General features: G+C 52.1%; 1 protein-coding gene and 1 long non-coding RNA gene across 2 annotated transcripts; one reads left to right on the forward strand and one right to left on the reverse strand.

Annotated features, from left to right (window-relative positions):
- Positions 1-791: 791 nt before the first annotated feature.
- Positions 792-19,886, reverse strand: CNNM1 (cyclin and CBS domain divalent metal cation transport mediator 1; the record flags this gene model as incomplete). The annotated part of the gene is made up of 13 exons (XM_033515715.1): positions 792-1,545; positions 1,899-2,026; positions 2,316-2,432; positions 2,523-2,636; positions 2,952-3,207; positions 3,345-3,502; positions 4,455-4,517; positions 7,473-7,520; positions 7,708-7,807; positions 7,996-8,165; positions 8,441-8,581; positions 9,160-9,303; positions 18,935-19,886. Coding segments are annotated over 12 exons (2,343 nt in total), but the record flags the coding sequence as incomplete, so codon positions are not given.
- On the forward strand, positions 12,108-16,291 carry LOC117244653. Its single transcript, XR_004498125.1, has 2 exons — positions 12,108-12,403; positions 13,387-16,291. It is a non-coding gene; the product is annotated as an uncharacterized LOC117244653 (long non-coding RNA).
- Positions 19,887-19,888: the final 2 nt, after the last annotated feature.

The following is a 19,888-nucleotide window of genomic DNA, read 5'->3' on the forward strand; positions in this document are numbered from 1 at the left end:
ACCAATACTGCTTTTGTTATTTATGATATTTGCTTACACTTGTGCCCTTGCAGACCTCCTGGTGTGAAGGCTGGCCCACCCCATGTGATCTATATCAGAGTTTTGCTAGTCTTATGGGCCTTGTTTTTCCTAGCAAGTGACCTAAATTTCTCTTTTTCTGTGGTGTAAGCTCCTTACCAATTATCCCATTTACCACGGCAACAGGGAACAGATTATTCCTTTCCTCTGTACAACAGCTTTTCATGTATTTGGAAACTTCCTCTCTCCCCTTCACATCCTTCACCAGTTAAGATTAAGTGACTTGATTTCCTTTAGTTTCTGAGGTAGGTTGTTTTCCAGCCCTTGCTTTCCTCTGTCCACTTTTCAATTGCTGTGTGTTTCCTTAGAAGGGCAGTGCCCAGACAGGGCTGCAGTTATTCCAGCTGAAGTTTTATCAGCATGGGTGGACTATGAGATTTCTGTTGTTATCTGTCAGGCTGTACTCCAGCACGTGTATCCCACTATTGTGTTTGCAATGGCCTGATACTAACTCCTGTTTTCCCCAATCCTTGTCTGCACTGCTGGGACTTATCTCACTGCTTGCCAAGTGCTCTCCTGGCAGCAGGAGTGGCAGAGAGCCCAGCTTCACGGCGAGAAATCCGGCAGCATTTGCTGACTCGTTCCCTTGCTCCCTCCAGTGAGGCTGAGTCGTGTTACTCCAGCCACCTCTGGCCCCGGGTGTGAGGGCAGCCTGGCCTGGTGGGATGGGTTAGTGTCTTTCCCTGCACCTATGGATACAGAGAAGGCATTGCTCAGGGAAAAATAATTTTTAATGTTGATATCCCTGTTGCATTGAGCCTCTACAAAAACTACTGACTGGTCTGTCCCACCCCGAAGTCTTGGTGCGAGCCTCCCTCTCACCAGCAGGCGTGTGTGGAGAGGAGGATGGTCCAGTGCAGCGTGGAGAGACCCCTCCCCAGGGAGGGGGCTGCACTCGGGGGTGAGGGGGCTCCTTGCCCTGTGCCTAGCAGGGCTTTGGGAGTGCTGTGTCCATGGTCAGCGTGAGCGAGGCGCTGCAAGCGGGTGTCACCAGGCACGGCACAAACGTGTGCTGGGGCCCTGAGCTGCACGTGGCACCCCCAAATAGCACATTCTCCTCATGGTGGAGACCACGTCTTGCAGCACACAGCGCGGCGGGGCTCCAGGCCTCGCTGGGATGGGGATGGTAAATGATGTTAAAGGGCAGTTCTGGGTTGGGCTGCCCCTCCCTGCACTGCTTGCAGGGATGCCGTGACAGACATTTTCACCTTTCCTTTTCCACCTCTTCCTTGAGACCAGATGCTACCAGGGAGCGGCTGGGCAAGGGCCCTCAGACTCCAGCTAGCTGGTCCAGGCTGCCTGGGTGGTTCAGCCCTGCCGGGGCTACATCCTTTCTCGCCTGGGGATGGGGCTCTGCACAAGTCCTGCAGGGAGGGGCGGCACGAGCGGGCGGACAGGCAGCGAGCGAGTGCAGACCTCCTGCTGTTGGACGTGAGCCTCACGGCAGGAGACCCCCATGCTGCAGACCTGGAAGACACAAGCACAGAGCTTGTCCTCCCTGACCTGCTGCTGCTCACGCCTGCAGCACCTTTCCTAGCCAGGCTCAGGGGTGTACAGGGGCATAAAACCTGCGCAGACACAGGTTTTAGTGAAAATGTGAGCCAAGGTCTCACTCCAGTCTCTGACATCCAGTCTGCTGTTGAGAGCAGACCCTGCTCCATATCCCTTGACCCTGCTCCAGCCCCCAGCAACACACACCTACATGGGCTCCAAACCACCCCATTTGGCTTTTCTGCCTGAAACTTGATTTTATACTACTTAAAATGAGTGATCTCCCACTTGCTGAGGAAGGAATGTGGCACCAAGAGGCAGGTTCCTACCTCCAGTCTGCATGGGCCTCCAGCACTGTGCTCTGGCCACGCTGCTGCTCAGGTGATTAATGGGGCGAGATTGGAGCTTTCCTCTGGCGATTTCTCACCTTCCGATGATGTCCGCTGCTTGCGCCCACCTGCAGCAGCAAGGGTACTTAGGGCTGGGGTGCTGGGACCCAAAGGCGCTCAGGGCAGGGGTGCATAGGTTTGGGCCAGGACCTAGTGGCTGGCTCTGCCTGAGCTAGCCCTAGGTGCAGCTTTGCCTGCTGCTGAGGTACTGACAGGGAACTAAGTTGTCTCCTGTTCCACACCAGCCCCATGCAGGGTGTCCCAGAACAGGGCTGGGAAACAGCTGACACAGGCAGTGGGGTGCCAAGGCAGAGCTCTCCCCTGGCTGGGTGTGCCGTCCCTGGGTCAGTCACTTACTGAGGGATCTCAGCAGCCTCTTGCCCAGCGCCTCCTCAGAGCTGCTCGGCGATGAGCTGGTCCCGGCCTCTCTGCCCGGGGACTCCACTTCTGGGACAGTCCCGCAGCACTCACTGTCTGCAAAAGCCCAGCATGGCTGCAGCGCCTTGGGGCACTGTGTCCAGCCACCCCCGGGGTCAGGTGCGTGTCCCCCCCAGCCAGACTCACTCTGCCGCTTGCTGTTCTCCTCGTTGTCAGCCAGCTCCTCCTGGATGAAGGGGATGCCCTCCATGCGCAGGAACACCGACTCGCTGGGACTGCGTGGCCCCTCGGAGCGGCTGCCTGCAGGGACACAGGGCAGGGAGGTGCTGTGCCCTGGCTCAGGACACGCCAGGATGCCAGCCACGGCAGCAGGTCCAGCTGCCAGGGACCCCGAAGGACACGAGCGCAAGGCAATGAGGAATTACGTGCCTGCACGCTGCAGGCATCCACAGGTGTGGGCATGCAGCGGCCTGCACTGTACAGGAGCCCCGCTCCACGTGCAGCTGCATCCCAGAGGTGGTGTGTGCATCACACCAGAGGGTCCCAGCACAGATCCCCCTAGGGGATATGCAACATTGGCCTGTGGCAGGGAAGGAATGCTGTTGGGTGACTCACACATGATGCTGTTCCTCTCATTCAGGAGGGTGGCAGGGTCCTCCTTGGGTGTCTGTGGGGTTCCCCGTGCAGTTGAGGCCTTGGTTGAATCCCTGTCGAAGGCCTCCATGTCGGGGGACTGGGGTGAGCTGTCCATGCGGCTGGCCACCAGCGCGTTGTGGTACTGCTGCCGGGTCACCTGGGCACACAGACGTGCACCCAGCTCAGTGGGCACCCAGCCCCACCAGGACCTCTCGGAGACTTGGTGGCTCCAAACCTCCAGACAGCAGGAGGAAGTGCAAGACTCCTCAGCACCCACTGGGCACCCACCAGGTTCCTGGGGCTCAGCGGGGCAAGAGGGCACCTGGACAGGGGTGGCCAGGGTGGGACAGTCCCTGCCAGCCCTGCCCATACCTTGACGAACTGCACGTCGCAGAGGATGTGCACGGAGTAGTCGGGCGTGTAGATGTTGTTGCTGCTGCTGTGGAGCTGTGTGCTGCTGCCTCCATAGTCCTCCCGGTTGGGGGACTCGGAGCGGTTGAGGCCACTGCAGCGCGACGGTGACCTGTTCACTGCAGGAGGGGACAGCAGAGAGGCAAACACTCACTCTGGCTCGTGGTGCTGCTTGGCTTGCTGGTGTAGGGCCCAGGTGGACCAGTCACCTCCAGCGGCTCTTCCCCAGGACACGGGGCTGGCAGCTCCGCAGCTTGTCCTCCTTGGTACACGCTGGTGTGGGGGCTGTGCCACGCCAGCCCCACACAAACCAAAGGGACTGGGCAGGACTCTGAGCTGGTGCCAGCAGCTGGGGTAAGGGCAGCTGCCTGCCTGTCACGGACGGCTCTCTGCGCCGCATTTGGCACAGCTTCTCCTGGTTGCAGCCAGCAGCCTGGGAGTATTTGCTTAACCTGCCTCAAGGGCATGCTCCTGTTCACCCCGACTATGACAGATCAGGAGGAGAGGCTGCCATGGCAAGCTGGCCTGTCATTCACATTGACTGATGGCCTCTGACACACGGTGTGGCCTCTGACATACAGCATGGTGGATTTTGTCTAGTCAGTGATTTATAAGGGAACAAAGGCAGCTTGTTCCTTGAATAGGTGACATGGTGCTGACTTTGCTCTGCTGCTAAAATGCCTTTTTATTACTCAGATCACCAGGAAGCAAAGGGGGTGGGGCAGCAGGCATGCAGGGCTGCAGGTCACTGTCACCAAAAGCAGCAAGCCAAAACCCCAAGTGCTAAGTGCAGGAAGTTACAGGAAGCGCACACCAAAGAAAGCCCAAGCTGCCCATGGCTCCCCCTTGCCCCCATCCCATTTTTCCAGTGATTTGTACCATACCAGGGAGGCTGTGGCAGGACTGCTGTCCCCAGTCTACCACCAATGCTCCAACCAGAAAGGGGCTGCCCAGGGGCACCGTGGGTACTGCCCAGCATGCAGGGTGGAGGGGGCTTGGGGCTCTGTGGACAGGGTGCTGGAAAGAGCCTGTCACATGCAGAGGTCCCTGGCCAAAGCCATGCCCTGTTACCTGGAGAGCCAGCCAGGGAGTCCCCTCTGCTGAAGGCGAAAGTACGGGACACTGAGACAGGCACTGCAGAGAGAGGGAGGGAGAAGGAAGGAGGGGACCCAGGGGAAAGGTGAGGGATGAAGGTGAGGGTGGGATACAGACCAAGAGGAAGAGTAAGAAAAAGAATCAAGTGCCAGCTGTCCTGGGCTGAGCTCCCATTGCTGTCTGAAGCATCTCTTCCTGCCCCTTTTACACCCTCCTGCTTCTGCTCTGGTGAGAGAGGTGCTCGTCAGTCCTGGGGACAGGGCCACCGGCAGGAACACAGACTTAAAAGCTGCCAATCAGCAGGTTGCTCTGTGATGAGGTAGAGGGAGGTGAGGCTGGCAGGGGGATTTGCTCCTGCAAGGCCTGTCTGCAGAGCCACACAGCTTCCTAGAGCCCTGGCATGGGTAGAAAGCATCTTTCCCCTGTGGTTTAAGTGCTGACACTTGGCTCTAGCCCTTTATCAGCCATGGCCAGAATAGTGGACTTTGTGGTCAGCTTATGCCACCTGAGAAATGGATGAAAGCTAAATCCCTGCACTTGGCATGAGGGATGCTTCTATGTGTGCAGGCACATGGCAGAGAAAGAATATGCTCTGCAAAAGTTGCTGCCCAGCCCCACAGCTGCAGGCAGGGGCTGACAGAAGCTCTTCAGGGTGATACAAAGCAAAGGGATTCATGTCAGGCTGCCTGCAGCTCCTTGCAAGGTCCTGGGTCTCAATAGCCTTCAGGTGATGCCAAGAAGAGCTACCCACTGGGGGCTGATCCTTGCAGGAACTGCAAGAGCCAGGACTCTGCATCTGGGGCTACCTGACCCATTGCCACAGAGAAGGTCAATCATAGACACTCACTTTCCATGTTTTATTGCCATGGGTTACAGCAGCAGTGACAATTTCTAGGGCAGGCCATTCCCCTCCTGGTGATTGCTGCCCTCCACAGTGTTCCTGGGCCATGCCACAGGGGTTGGGATAGCACAGAGAGACCAACGCACAGGTGAGTGATGCACTCCTTAACACTTGCCAGTCTCTGCTTTCACCACTGCCATTGCCCACCTTGAGAGCAGTGGGAAATGTGAGCTTGCTGGCTGCCAGCCCCTTCCTCTAGCCATTGCCATGATTCCTCCAGCTGCCAGCCCTCCTGCCTGAGGTGCCCTGCCCTACATCCAACCACTGTGCCCGCAACACAACTGCAACACTCTAGGAACTATCTGCTGCCTATGTGATTAATGTTTTAAAATTGCTTCAAATGTAAAACTCCCAGGGAATTTGCCCTGCAGTCCCCTTTTCTTATCTCCCTGCTGCTCCCCCAGGAATTAATGTTCTGTGTTCTCTCCTGAATCAAAACCTTCTGCAAATAAAAAAGATACCAGCACAAAGCACTGCCCGGAATGACCTTGTCCTGATGGGAGCAAAGGATGAGTTGATAACCACTAGCACTGACCCCGTGCTCCCACTGCCTGACCCTCCCACAGCGTTTGTCACCACACAGCACCAATGCCGAAGATCAGCTGACGATAAAGCAGTTGCATAACAACAGTTAATTAATAACAAATTGTTAGATGTTCTAGGTTGATGTCTGAATTCTCAGCTGTGATACTCTACTCACACTCATTTCTTCTGGGCTTTCATTCAAGGAGGAAAGGGGATGCCAGCCTCCACCACGAGGGAGATGTCCTGTCACCTCTGCCTCCTAGCCTGCTGGCCAGGGCTGTGACACAGGTCTGTCCCACTGCAGGCAGGAATGGCTGCATGGCAGGAAACACCTCGGGACAGTGCCATGCGTGAGCACTGCGAGCAAGGGAGCCCTGAGCAGCAGTGTCCCAGCAGGCGGCACTGCAGACATGCATGCCTGCTCTGACACAGCTCCCTTCTGCCCTGCCTGAGCCCCAGTAGGCCCGTGAGGATACACCTAGGATACAGGACACTGGGCCATCCAGCAGCACCCTGACAGAAACCGGCCACTTCACTGATATCGTCTGGCTAAACCGACTGCACTGTGGGCACACGTAAGGCAGGACTGAACACTGAGGGTTCATCCATCAGGCCACGAGCCAGCCTTTTGCACAGAGGCAGAGCAAGCAGCAGGAAATAGGTGAACCCTAGAGCTGCAGAAGGATTGGGACCCACCAGAATGAGCCACCTGCCCCAAGAGACTCCCCCTGTTCCCTTGATGACATTCCTCCTTACGTCTCCCTAAAGACTGAATTTAGTAGGTCCCTGTTTTGATTAGGCAGGTAGAGCATCTCAGCTTACCATCAGGACTGCAGATGAGACTGCAATATCTGGGGTTTGGATGAGGGATGTGACAGACTGGGATTGGGCAGCACCTCAACCTGGTCCCCAGCAGGGACTAAACATTTGCAGGGGTTATAGCAAAGAAGGGGATGCCTCTCAGTCTCCCTTAGTCAGAACCCTCACTTAACTCCTGCAAGCAGGGGATCTGCTTCTTAACCCATCAGGTCTGCAGGAAGAGAATTAATTTCTATGTTAAATGGAATAAATAAAAAATATTTATTGCCTGCACTCTGCTGGCAAGGAATTTATTTGCACTGGGGTATCTACTTAGCTAATTTCCCATCATCATGTGCAAATAGCTCACAGGTAAATCAACCCATCTCTACAATTCTCAAGCAGCCCAATGTAGGGCTCATGTTCAGGTTGTGCCCTGAGCCTCGGGAAGGCAAATGGGTCTAAAGGTGTTATGCTGAGAACTAGAATGAGCATAACACTCACATGTGGGCAATGCCCCTTGCAGCACCAGCCATGCAGGGACCCACCAGTAGAGACCCGGCACATGGCAGAAACTTCAAAAGGACATCAAAGGGACCTCCAAGTCACTCTGTGGGGACTTTTCTGCATCCACCCCTCAGCAAGTTGTTTCTCTGTCTACCTCAGCACGGAGTCTGAACTGTTTTGGATGGGGAGAAAAGCCATCTCTCCTGCAGCCAGCCAGTGCTGCAGAAAGGTTTTAGGGCCTCAGCCTGTCCCAAAATACTTACGTAGGAAGGAGGATCCTGCCAGGCTTCCCATTTTTCGCACATCGTTTTCTGAAACAACAGTTGGAGGTGTGGGAATAGCAGAGGAAGGGCTCCTCCTTGCCCCATGCCCCAAAGGCCCCATGCCCCAAAGCAGAGCTACCCCGCCCCATGGCCTTCTCCTGGCACCAGCTGGTTTTGCCTCCATGGATGCTGCTGAAGCAAAGGCAGTGCCAGAGGGAGCCCACAGAGGCCTCACCTGAGGAGACAACAGCCATGATGGCAGGGACACCATAGTAGGTGAACGCCCCATTCTCAAACCGCAGTCCTTCCTTGCCAACCTCCACCTGCACTTTCCCCTGGAAGGAGGAGGAAAACCCTCTCAGACAGACATCCCATGCTCCTGACCCACCCAGGGCTGCAGGGACCCCTCCCATCCCATGCAAGAGGATGGGCATCTTTGCTGACAGAAGCCACCTAGAACGAGGTGGCAGGGAGCAAACAGGGCCATGCCCTTCCACCCTCTGCTTGCTGCTGCCCCAGGCACCTGCAGGATGAGGACAAAGTAGTCGACAGGGCGGTTGCGCTGGTAGAGGTAATGCTCTGCTGCCTTCTTGTTCTTTCGGTCATACTTGAGCTCCTGGATGACATTGGGGTGTTTCAAGAGCCGCAGCAGGATCTTCTCAGAGAGGTAGGGAGACTTGAAAGGCTCCACTTCTACAGGAGAGGCAACACGCAGGTGCTGTGCTCAGCAGGTCTGGGACTGCTGGGAACCCCTCATCCCCTCAGCTGCACTGCCCTGCTGCTGCAGCCTAAGCACCCAGTGCCAAGAGGGGAGCCACATGCAGACCTGCACTGGTAGGGCAGTGGAATGCCCAGGTTGTAGGTCCAGGCAGGTGGAAATTGCTCAGTGCAGGGGAGCCCAACCCAGGAATGTCTTAGGGATGCCCTGTGGAGCTGGTGCTGCAGAGCTTGCACAAGGGCAAATGTACCTGTTGCCATGAACCGATGGGTAGCCAGGAGGAGCTGAGGGGAGATCTTCACCTTCATCTCACTCTCTGAGAGCCTGAAGATGGAGAAATCCTGGGGCTTGCGTCCCCGGTGAGGAACCCGCTCCTTCTTCCGATTGTCAGCTGCAGGCAGAGCACAGTGGTCACTCGCCTGCAGGAGCCACAGAGCCGCTGCAGCTGCAGGGCCCCATGTCCCATGCACACGTATGGACAGGCATGTCTTGCTGCACCCTATGGCAGGGCTGCTGTGGAGCAGCAGATGGAGCAGTGGTGTGCATAAAACCTGCTGTGCATCCAGCCTTGGGAGCAGCTCCCGGGACAGGGAGCATGATGGTGAAGCACACACTTATTCCTCAGGAGCAAGCCCTGGGTTGTCCAGGCTGGATGCATCACCCAGAGTTGCAAATGAGCTTAGGAACCACCCATTTCATGCCCAGCATAGATGCTCCTAGATCAGACCCTGCCCAGCCACCCAATGCTGATGCTGGTACTTCTCTATCTTGAGCATTCAGAACTTCCTGACCAGCACTGCTCCATCATTCTTGAATTTCCCATCATGACAGCAAATTAGTCTGGGGAGACACAATTTGGCTGCTCTGGCCTGTTTCCTACCCACATGTCTGTCTGTCTGTCTGTCTGTCTGTCTGTGCAGGCTCCCACCCTGGCTCCTGCAACCACAGTAGCTGCTCTGGGACACTAACTGTACAGATCTGTCTCATCCAGGATCTCAGACTTGATGATCTCCTCAATGACATCTTCCAGGGTGACAATGCCCATCACCTCGTAGAAAGGGTCTCCTTCCCCTTCATTGTTCACCCGCTGCACGATGGCCAGGTGGGACTTTCCTGCAGGGGAAAAGTAGAGTGGCAGTGAGACACCTGCCCCAGTGATCCTGAGAGGAGTCCCCAGTGTGGTGAGCAGGCAGGTGGGCAGGGTTTGGTGGGAGGCACAGATCACAGCAGACACTGTCACTCAAACCCATCCTACCTGTGCTAGCCTAAGAAGGGCTGGACATGCAGTCCAGCCTAACAGGGCAGCTGCTGTCCTGACTGATTTGTAGATGTAGGCCCTTTTTTGGGGCCACCTCCTCTCTTTACCCAAGCCTTGAGTCAATCTGTTCAGCTCTTTGAAAGCCTCCTGTGCAGGAATGAAGTGTACATCATACTAGCTCTTCCTTACCCTCAGCTTCATGGGCATGAAACAGCTCTTAACAGAGCAATGAGACAATGTTCTCCAACACAGAAACGTGAATGTGTCCTTAGCTCTACTGATTTCCCATATCCTCCTGGTGCTTTCTTATTCTGTTGCTAATTATCTTTCCTATTAAATTGCCAGGAACAGCTCCCCCTCAGCTTTCTATCCATCATTGTCTAGACCAATCCTAAGGCTTTTCTTAAAATATGGGCCAAGCCTCCATCTCCTTGAAACAGCAGCTGGTTTTTATGCAGAAACACGTATGCTTGTTTGCAGCTTTCAGCCCAGCTCCTGCAGAACTCTTGGGTGAACCATCTGGATACAGACACTGAACACTTTTCAACCCATAAGGTTTCACCTGAAATTCTTCTCCAAGCCCTGCCCTTGACAGCATCTTCTCTATGTTACCTTAAACAAGCAGAGTGAGACCAGGACCTTCAGCTGCAATGATGTTGACTCCTGCTTGGAAGTTCCAGTGTTCTGGATCACAGCTTCAGCTTCCTCACTTGTCCCTTGTAAGCTGGCAGCTCTGCTGACACATCCTCAAGTTTCTTGGTTTTGGCATACTTGAAACATTTCTATTTGTTTTCGCATGTCCAGCTCTCTGTAAGATGTTTTGACTTTTTCAACGTCTCCCTTCCTTTACTGGCTGCTCTGATTTATGGTCCTGCTCAGCATCTTGACCAGAACCCAACTCCTAAGCCATAGACAACTTCTGGGTTTCTAGCTCCAGTGTATTCTTGGACCTGCCAATGAACAGCACTGGGTTTCTTGTGGTTCTGTGCACACAGATTCTGGACCCCTAGTTTTACTGAAAAGCACCCTCATTGGCACACCAGACAAAAACTTCTGCTCCCTCTGTTTGCTCTGCATCCCTGAGGTCTCCTGTTGCAATTCCTGCACAAACTCAAAAGTCCTGTGGTGACCTCTGGGAAGCTGCTAACACCTTATTTTCCCCATGGGCTCGGAGCTGAGCTCCTTGAGCAGCAGTGGTCACCCAAAACAGGCAGGTCCCCTCTGCTGTGCAGCTGCCTCTGCATTCTCTTCTCCCATAATCCCATCCCAACAAGCTCTCCTGCTGCTCCCGACAAGGGATGTGAACAAGATGTGACAGGGTGGGCTCCTGCCTGGTGCTCAGCTCCTTCCTTACCCACAGTCCCTCCTGGCTTGTCCCTGCAGAGGTGCAGGGACAAGCACACCCAGAGCCTGGCAGTCCCACAAACACGTCTTGCTGGGGATCATGTGACCTTCAAATAACCCTGCCCTGGATCTGAGATGAGCAGACGACATTTCTCAGCTGAAGATCAGCACTATACATTTCTCACAGCAAATCTTGGGCATTTTCCACAGTATAAATTCCCTCCTCCTCATACCAAGCTTTTATTGCAAGATTTCAGAGAGCAGCTCGCTGCCTCCCACGCCTACGGATTTAGAAATGAGAACATAACATTACAGCAAGTAGCACTGAGATGCACTTTAAAAAACCAAATCAATAGCCCTGGGGCACTGAAAATTCAGCATGTTTTTTGGACTGGGCTATTTCACTCCTTTCATACGTAGGTTTGTACATATTTTCTGTTCAGTGGGTAATAAAGGAACATGGAACTTAAAAAGAAAAAGCAGAGGAGTTGGCTGCAAGACAGCAGCAACAGCTACGTTTCATCTTAGCAAAGTCCAGCTTTTGAAAATGTCTCCTTTGCCAAATTTTGCTCCCAAACACTGGGGCCATCTGGTCTCCTACAAGTCCTCGGGTGAGCGAGGAGAGGGAAAAAGTTATTTCTTTTGGCTGAGAGCTTGTTGTTAATGACATTTACATGCAACCCAAAACCACCAAGCCCTTACAAAAAGCTTAGGTGCTACTTAAAGGCAGTCAGAGAGTGATGGAGGCAATTCTTTTTTTGGCCAAACACCTACATCGACACTGCAATTTACACTAGAAATGTGATTCAAGCTCCGTGTTCACATAGCTGCAAATGAGATTATTTAGAAATAACCCAGCACCATTAGCCTGGGAGGAGACCCATGGTTTCACTGCACTGGGGGCAGAGCCAGTTGGGCTGCTAGAGAATTCCAGAGTTCTTTATTTTCACAGAAAATAAACACTTGTATTCACACTCCAAACCCCCAGGTTCATGTTTCCAGGCTAATACCCAGGTTAGGAATGGAGCAGGTATGGAAAACTGTTGCAGTTCAGTGTGGCTGCTGCTGCCCATACCGAGAGAGCTGATCCCAGCCCATGCCTGCCATGTCACAAAAAGCTCTGAATGCCCGCCAGTCCCGGGCCTTTAGGCGTGCGACCTGTGAGTGCTGCTCGCAGCTGCTCCCCTCTGGGAGAGGGCTGACATGCTCCAATTTCCCACCTGAGGGACATGAGGTCATTTGCAAAGTTGTGCCCCACCCCCTGACCTGACCGGGTCCTGTATCTCCTCCCATCAGCTCTTTAACAAGCCCCATAAATTTTGGTGGAGGGTTTACAGGTGCCTTGGCTGCATGGTCATGGACAATTTCCTCCTGGGCAATGCTGCCAAGCTCAGCTCTAATCCTCTGCCCAGCCCTGGGAGCTGCTACACTTGCACAGGAGGAAAAGAAGCAACCTTTAGAGCATGTACAAGGGCAGAATCTGGGCAATGAGGTGGAAAGAATGTCAAAGGGAAGGTGGCATAGGGACAGACCTGGGGATACCAGAGGGGTCACATTTGCCTCTGCAGCCATTATCCAGCAGGTTGCCCTCAGTGGGAACATAACAGGGAGGTAAATCATTTAAACAACCCCCCAAACATGATCTAAAACAGCTTTAAGATCTGTAAAACTGATTCCAAAAACTGTGCTATTGTAACCACTGCTTGATAGCTCAAATGAGATGAATTATAAGGGTGAGCTGCTTCCCCACTAGCAAGCTGTCACATGTGAACTTTACAGGGCTATTGCTGATGCAGGAAAGCACAGTGAAACACTTGAGAATCAAAGCCTTGGTTTGGCAAAGGCTAGAACAAATGGGCAATTAACTTTTCTTGTTCGAGCAGCCCTGCCGGCCTCCGCAGGACTGCTCTTGCACAGGAAGTCTATAGGTGATTAAGTGTCTGCTCAGCATGGGATACAACTGCACTAAATTCTTTATGAGCTACATGAAATCTGCTCTTTTCAAACAACAGCTTCAGTGGAAAGTTAATGCCTCAAAATGCTAAATTACAGAGCTAATATAAACAGCTGAGAGCTTCCAGATGGAGCAAGCATCTGAACAGATATCCAAAGCTTTTATGCCCATTTTTAAAAGCCTTGTTTTTCATAGACACCTAAATGACCTTGGGCTCATAGATCCACCTCAAAGCATCTTTCCCAATGAGGGAATGGGGTCTGAACACATGGAAAGACCTTGACTTCTGGGAAAGAAAGTGCTGTTGGGTTCAAATATAGCCCAGACTACTTCTTTAGCATTTTTTTACACAGGTACCCTGCCAGAGGAATGTTCAAGGTGCTTTAGCCTTGTCTCTTGTTCCACAGCATGAACATCCTGAGCATGAAATTAGTTTTCATAAATTTTATGGTAAGATCTGAAGCAGTTATTAGGAGATCAAAGGTACAGGCACAAATCTGTGCCTGAACCATTCACAGCTACCAAATGGAAGGGAAATAATAATAATAATAATAATAAAAAAGAAGAATTTTAAAATAAGGTTGATTTGTGAAACAACCGTGTTGTAACTGAAATCTATTTTCTGTGTGCTTTTCTTCAGAGCTCTTCTCAGGGGCTGCCAGCATCTCTGTGCCCTCTTGCTGACCTGCATCTGAAGAAAGTGGGGACCCTGATCTGAACACCTTGAACTGGAAATGTGAGCATGATCCTGTGTTACCACAACTCTGCACCATGGGTGAAAGCATACATTGTGTCTAGAGGAAATGCACATCTAAGCAGGGGGGAAATAACCAAGAGGGCTGCAGGGTCACCCAGCTCCAGGTCAGGAATAAGAGCCATTTAAAGGAAAAACTGTAAATCCTAACCTAACCCAGACCTTTCTCGGAGACAAAAACTTCACCTGCTTACATCTGTCTGTAGCCTTTATCATATTCTCTTTTAATGCTTTTCCTAATCCTAAGCAAAGCTGAAAAAATATGGGATATTTGGAATAGCTGATCTACCCCCACTGCAGATCAGGAGGATAGGAAGATTAGAGGGGACATGGAACCTCATTTTCCATTTGTTGTACAACAGGATCCTGATCTCTTGGGTACCCAGCAGCTCAGTGTGATGGTGCCTTTGACAGCTATGAAGAGGGAAGCGGGTGCCAGGGCGCCCTGTGCCCAAGGACTTGGCTCCCTTCTTGCTCTGCTGAATGCCTTCCCAGAGCAGGCCTGGTCCTGGGATTATTGGGGTGGGGTACAGCAGTCCTGGGTTTACACAGTAAGATATAGCAGAGTTTAAGCAGGAAAAGCACAAAAATGCTTCAGGCAGAATTGCAGCATGAGACACTGAGACCATTTTTTGTCTGTCAGCAGCTCACTTGCTCTCATTCCAGGGGATAGTTCCTGGGTAAAACTGGCTCCTTAACCCAATACAACTGCCTTGGGAGGTCATTGCTTCAGCTCATCAAGGTGCCCAGCAGAGTGACTATTGCACTTGCAGAAATCTCTTGAAGGCTCAGTTAAATTTGAAGCAACACTGTGTGCTTACAATGCCTGCAGGATCAGAAAAATGGTACAAAAAGCATCTGAAATGGTATTGACCCCAATTTCTGGCAAATGTAAGCACCTTCTCCAGCTACATTCAATTTGCAGAAGTCTAATACAGTCTGTGGAACACTTTGAAATGTAAAGATAGACCCTAGGGCAGAGCTATCCTCCACAGGCTGTTTTCCCTGCTAAGCCTGAAAGTTCAGGGTTTGGAGAATTTATTTTTAGTAACTCTTAAAAGATGCCAAGCCACAGAAGGCTAATTTGAGTTGCAGCTCAGCCTCTGCCCTGCTGTAGGAAAACGAACATTAAGAGCAAATTTCTACTGCTCCTCTGACAGAGGAAAGTTACTTGCTGAAAGGTGCCAGTGCTGTATATAGACCCCTCCAGGAAGTCAGTCAACAAAACCCATGAACAACTTGAGGAAGGGACGAGACTATGACTTCCCAGAGGCACTACAAAACAAGGAGGTGCTCTTCTGTGAGGAGTTATATCACTGGACTTGGAGCTGCAACATGCATTGCTTGGTTATCTTCAAGAAAGGAGGAAAAACAGATTGTCTCACCCACAACATTTCACACTGAATAAATGCATAAACCCTTCCTCATAGTTCCACATTCCCTAGGTAAAGTTTATCCTACAGAAAGCTCATCTGCCTCCCAACATAGCTTTAGCTTGCTAAATATGGTGCCATCAGTTTTTTGGTATATTAGATATTTTCTCCTGGGGGCCCAGAATAAAGCCAGGTACTCCAAGGTGTACCAATATAAATTGCCGAGAGATTGTCTCCCAATTTTTTCACTCCTTCGGTATTTTCATCTTCTTTCACCAGGCTGCAGGTGGCAAAATTACTGTACTGGTATGTATTTTTTTATTTCTAGTGAAGAGGGGACACATTTTTTGTAGGGTCTTTCACTTAGCACTTCTCAGTTAATGCTGCACAACTGTGTGTGCCTTCTATAAAAGACTGTGTCTAGTTTCCCTGAAAAGATGGCAAATTGGGTGGCTAGCCCTCATTACTTCTTTTTGCTAAATTTTGCTGAGAAGATTAAGTCAAAACCATATTGCAGCACAAGTATTTCCTTTCCTCAGCTGAACCTGTCTCATGCTGCTGTAATGTTTTTTTTTTATGTGGTTCTTGGAGCTGCCATCCTCATTTGGGCTGTGGGTTGGACTCTACACTATTCCCTTGCAGGCCAGATGGCCTCTCTGGTCTCCTCTGGGCTTTTCCCTGTTCCCATTGGGATGCCCAATTCAACCACCCCTCTGCAGGAATCAGTACTGAAAGAGAAATCAAACAATGGCCACGGCAGCAGGGCTATGAAAAGGCAGAGCTGAAGAGTTTGCCCAGTTCTGCTGTGATGGAGCAGGGGCCAGGTTTTGTTAACCAGGAGCTCACAGCTGCTCTTGGGCACCATAACCCAACGCTGGGCCAGTGGCTCCCTGGGTGCTACTGAGTGTATGCTACTATTTGATACAGTTTAAATATTAAATTAAATGGAAAGCTGATGCTACAGCTCTGTGGAAGGTAATCCCTTCTACACAAGGTCCTGCTGCGGGACAAGCAGTTTGTGACACATCTGTGGATTAAAATCAAGGCAAACACCAATGCATCTTAATGGAACTGCACTCAGACGAGGTTAGTGTGAGCACACCTAGAAACAAATGAAGGAAAGCTTCCCCTCAAACCCTGCTATAGAAGCCCAAAGAGGAGAAAAGGCTGATTATCTCCCTAGCTGGGTCAGAACAGCAAGAGAAAATAAATGCCTTAGGTAAACAAGAACAGTGAGATACCGGTGAGTAGGAGACAGAAAATGAAAGTGTTGTTGGAGGTGTGAGCAAGTCTCAATGTGCTGTATTTAATAATCCCTTGACATTTTCAGTAAGAAAGAACAAATGTTTGTGTACTGTGGCAAGGAGCTCTGGCAGTGAAATTGTGTTACTTATACATTATGCAAAAAAATTACATTATGGGTATAGTGAATGTGGCAGAACATTAATCATTAGTGAAACAGATCAGAAGTACACATTGCTATCCAGGAAAGAAGGACATAAAATGTTATAGGTATTTTGTATAAACATTATAATAACAAAAATAAATTAAAGACACAAAAATTGTTTGAGTTAATCATGAGAAAAGGAAAGAAAAGCTGGCTTTTCTAACAGCTTGTGAGGGACATAAGGACCTGGAGGTAGTTATTAATGCCCATTCTTACCAGAGACTTTAATTTCCTAGAAAGAGGCTGGGCTTAATCAGTGGGAGCATTTGCTGTCCTGCAGGCACCTTGGATGTGTGAAGTGATGAATGCCTTCATTAAACACTCGCTGAGCCAACAAGCGATCAGCCTACTTTCTAATTAGTGAAGGTGTCTCAGAAGACCTGGCCATGGAAAGCAACCTTGATTGGATCAAACAAGATACTTCACCATAATTCAAATGGACACAGAAAAGGAGACAGTGATAAAGACTCTTCATTACAAACGAGGAATCTTTATTTTAGAAATTAAATAGTCAAGTGAACAGGGCTGATGCAGCAGTGGATGGGGCTGGAGGCAGCAGGGAGCTAACATCTGTCACAGTGTGGGAGTCAGCACAAGAACCTGTATTAGGAACTGGAAAAATAGAGTTTAGGAAGGTTCAGGGCTGGGCTGGGGGGTAATTCTTTACAAAGTCAGGGTGCTGGGGGTGATCAAATAGGGGAAAGATGAATCAGAAGAAGGCATCAATTCTTGGGAAGAAGAACATTTGGGGGAAGAAATGGAATTGCTAAACACCGTGCGAGTTAGATACGAACACCAAAAGCAAGGCTTTTCATCCATGTAGGTTAGAAAAGACAAGGAGAAGTGAGGTGGGAGCAGAAGAAGGGTTGAGAGCTCTAAATAGGGACTGTAGGAAAACACTCCAGAAGGCCACAATGGCAGACAGATATAAAGAAGAAAGAACCTGAAGTGTTATGCCGAGAGTTTAACAGAGCAAAGTTAAAGAAGGATGGATAATCTTCATCTGAGATGAAGAGCAGCATATGAAAGGTCAGGGCAGGTAGCAAGGTTTGGTAGCATACCTGTGAGCCCAGGGAGCAGCACACACCAAACAGCTCTGTTTAAGGAGGGCAGAGAGGACAGCAAGCAAAGGGCACAGAATGAAGCAACCACAAGCCTATTTTTTTAGCTCTATTGATCCATAGGGTTCCAGGCTCTAGAAGGAATTTGGAAGGGGAAGTATATCAAAGTAAATCAGACAAATTGCAAGGGATTCTGACCAAGGGAGAGGGTGCCAAAATCACCTGACATCTCTAGGCAAGAGAGGGGTAGAAGAGACCTCAGGTGAACTTCAGCGCTATTGCAGGAAAACGCAGGATGGAACTGTGAAGCACGTAAGGAACTGGGATGACAAGAGACAACTGGCATGGGGGGGAAGGAGGTGGGCATGAACCACTGCAGCTCACCAAGGCTGAGCCCAGAGAACAATCTCAATGCTTTTGCTAACAGTCTTGTATAAAACCCAGGAATTTTCTGATTTTTTCCATTGGGAGTCTCCAGTTCTGCTGAGAGGCAGAGAGGGCGGGTGGTGGCACACAGAACTCCTCTGCCTGCGATCCTGAGCGGCAGTGGGAACACAGCTGAACATCTCTGGAGAAGATGCTGACCTGCATGGATCTGATGAGCACATTGCTGGCATGCTGAGAAATGTCCTGTCCTCTCCTCCTCCCACCTCTAAAAACGAGCAGGAGATGACTCACAGAGAGGCTTTCTCTGTATCTGGAGTGGACCAGGTTGGTCTTTCTCACATGACCAGCTCTGCCTGCGGCACAGTGGCGCCAGGCAGCCCAGGAGCCAAGTGCTGCCCTGGCACGTTACATAATGCAGCATGTCACTGCTGCAGCCATTTCTTAGACTCACCACAGTATGACGTAGTGAGTAACACGCGGCAAAACACAATTCCCAGTGGGAGGGAAAAACACATGCTGTGCGTATTCTCAAGGTATGGTTAATGAAATACAGCTCTCAGCATCTCTCAGGCTGCTGGCAGCTGCTGCATTATGAATGCTGTCACAGCTGCAAAAGAAGTACAGCACTTTCTAAGGGTTTAATCTTTTCTTCTTCCTTTAAACCACTTGCATAGAAATACTTTATAGACCTTCTTCTCACTGCTAAGCTGAAAATGTGAAAGCTGAATAATGAGAAGCGATTTCCTGTCATAAACTCCTTTGCACAGAACACAGCAGCGAACGCTGTCTGGGCAATGGTGCAAGGCAGGTACCGTGCCCATGCTGCCAGGCCACTGCAAACACATCAGCTCCTGCAGGACAGGCTCACCTGCCGAGCCAGCAACCTGTGAGGCCAAAGGCTCTTACAGCCTTCATAACATCACAGGTACATCTAGGACTGCTGGCCCTCAATCCACCCGGGGATGTTCCACCAGGTGACACCAGGGTCATCGACACACCAGCACATGCAGGGACCAATTCCCCCCAGCATCCCTGGTACCTGCCACATCCTGCCAGGAGGCCATGCAGGGCTGCCCGCAGAGGCTGCTGACCTGGAAATCATTGGGGGTACAAAGGGGTGCAGGGGAAGCCCGGGGGTCATGGGGAGGGCTGCCCGGCGACCTCACCCTTCTTGAACTCCTCAAGCAGCGTGTCGAGGCGCGTGTCATTAAAGACGCAATGGAGCGGGCGGCGGTAGAAGCGGGTGACAGTCTGCAGGGGAGTGCAGTCATCGGGGTCGACAAAGGCCAGGTCTTTGACAAAGAGCAGGTCGACAATGTTGTCGCGCCGGTCACCCTCATAGACGGGGATGCGGGTGTAGCCAGATCGGAGGATCTCAGAGACGGTGGCGAAGTCCAGCACAGCATCGGCCCGGAGCATGAAGCAGTCGGCCAGCGGTGTCAGCACATCCTCCACCACCTTGGTGCGTAGCTCCAGCGCGCCCTGCACCATGGCCAGCTCCTCCCGCACCAGGTCGCCGTGGGGGCCAGCGGCGCGCAGGGTCTCCAGCAGCCGCTCCCTCGTAGAGAAGACGCTGAGCTCCTGCCGGAGCGCCCAGTCCAGCAACCGGCTGAGCGGGTAGCAGAGGGGGAAGGCGGCCAGCATCAGCAGCCGGGTGAGGCAGAGCGTGCGGGAGGCGATGGCCAGCCCGTGCCGCGAGCACACCGAGTAGGGCAGCACCTCACCGCCCAGGAAGACGGCGGCGGTGCACAGCAGCACCGGCAGCCAGGGCGCTCCCCGTGGCCCGCCGGCCGCCGCCGCCGGCCCGCCGCCGGGCAGCGAGGCGCAGAGCCAGCCGGCCAGCGCCGCGTTGGCCCCCGCCTGCCCCAGCAGAAGCGTGCACAGCAGGTAGGTGCCGCCGCCGCCGCGCACCGCCTGCACCCGCCGCGCCTGCTCCCGCTCGGCGGCCGAGCCGCTGTTGCGCAGGACGCGGAGCTCCAACGGGTCCAGCGAGAGCAGCGAGAGGCGCAGCCCGCTGAACAGCGCCGAGAGCCCTAGCAGCAGCAGGGCGCCCAGCGCCCGCAGCCAGCCCGCCTCGGGCAGCGGCAACAGCCAAGTACCCAGCGGCGGGGCCGCCGGCC

This window comes from Parus major, chromosome 6 (genome assembly GCF_001522545.3).
Source record: "Parus major isolate Abel chromosome 6, Parus_major1.1, whole genome shotgun sequence".
In the NCBI taxonomy this organism is placed as follows: domain Eukaryota; kingdom Metazoa; phylum Chordata; class Aves; order Passeriformes; family Paridae; genus Parus; species Parus major.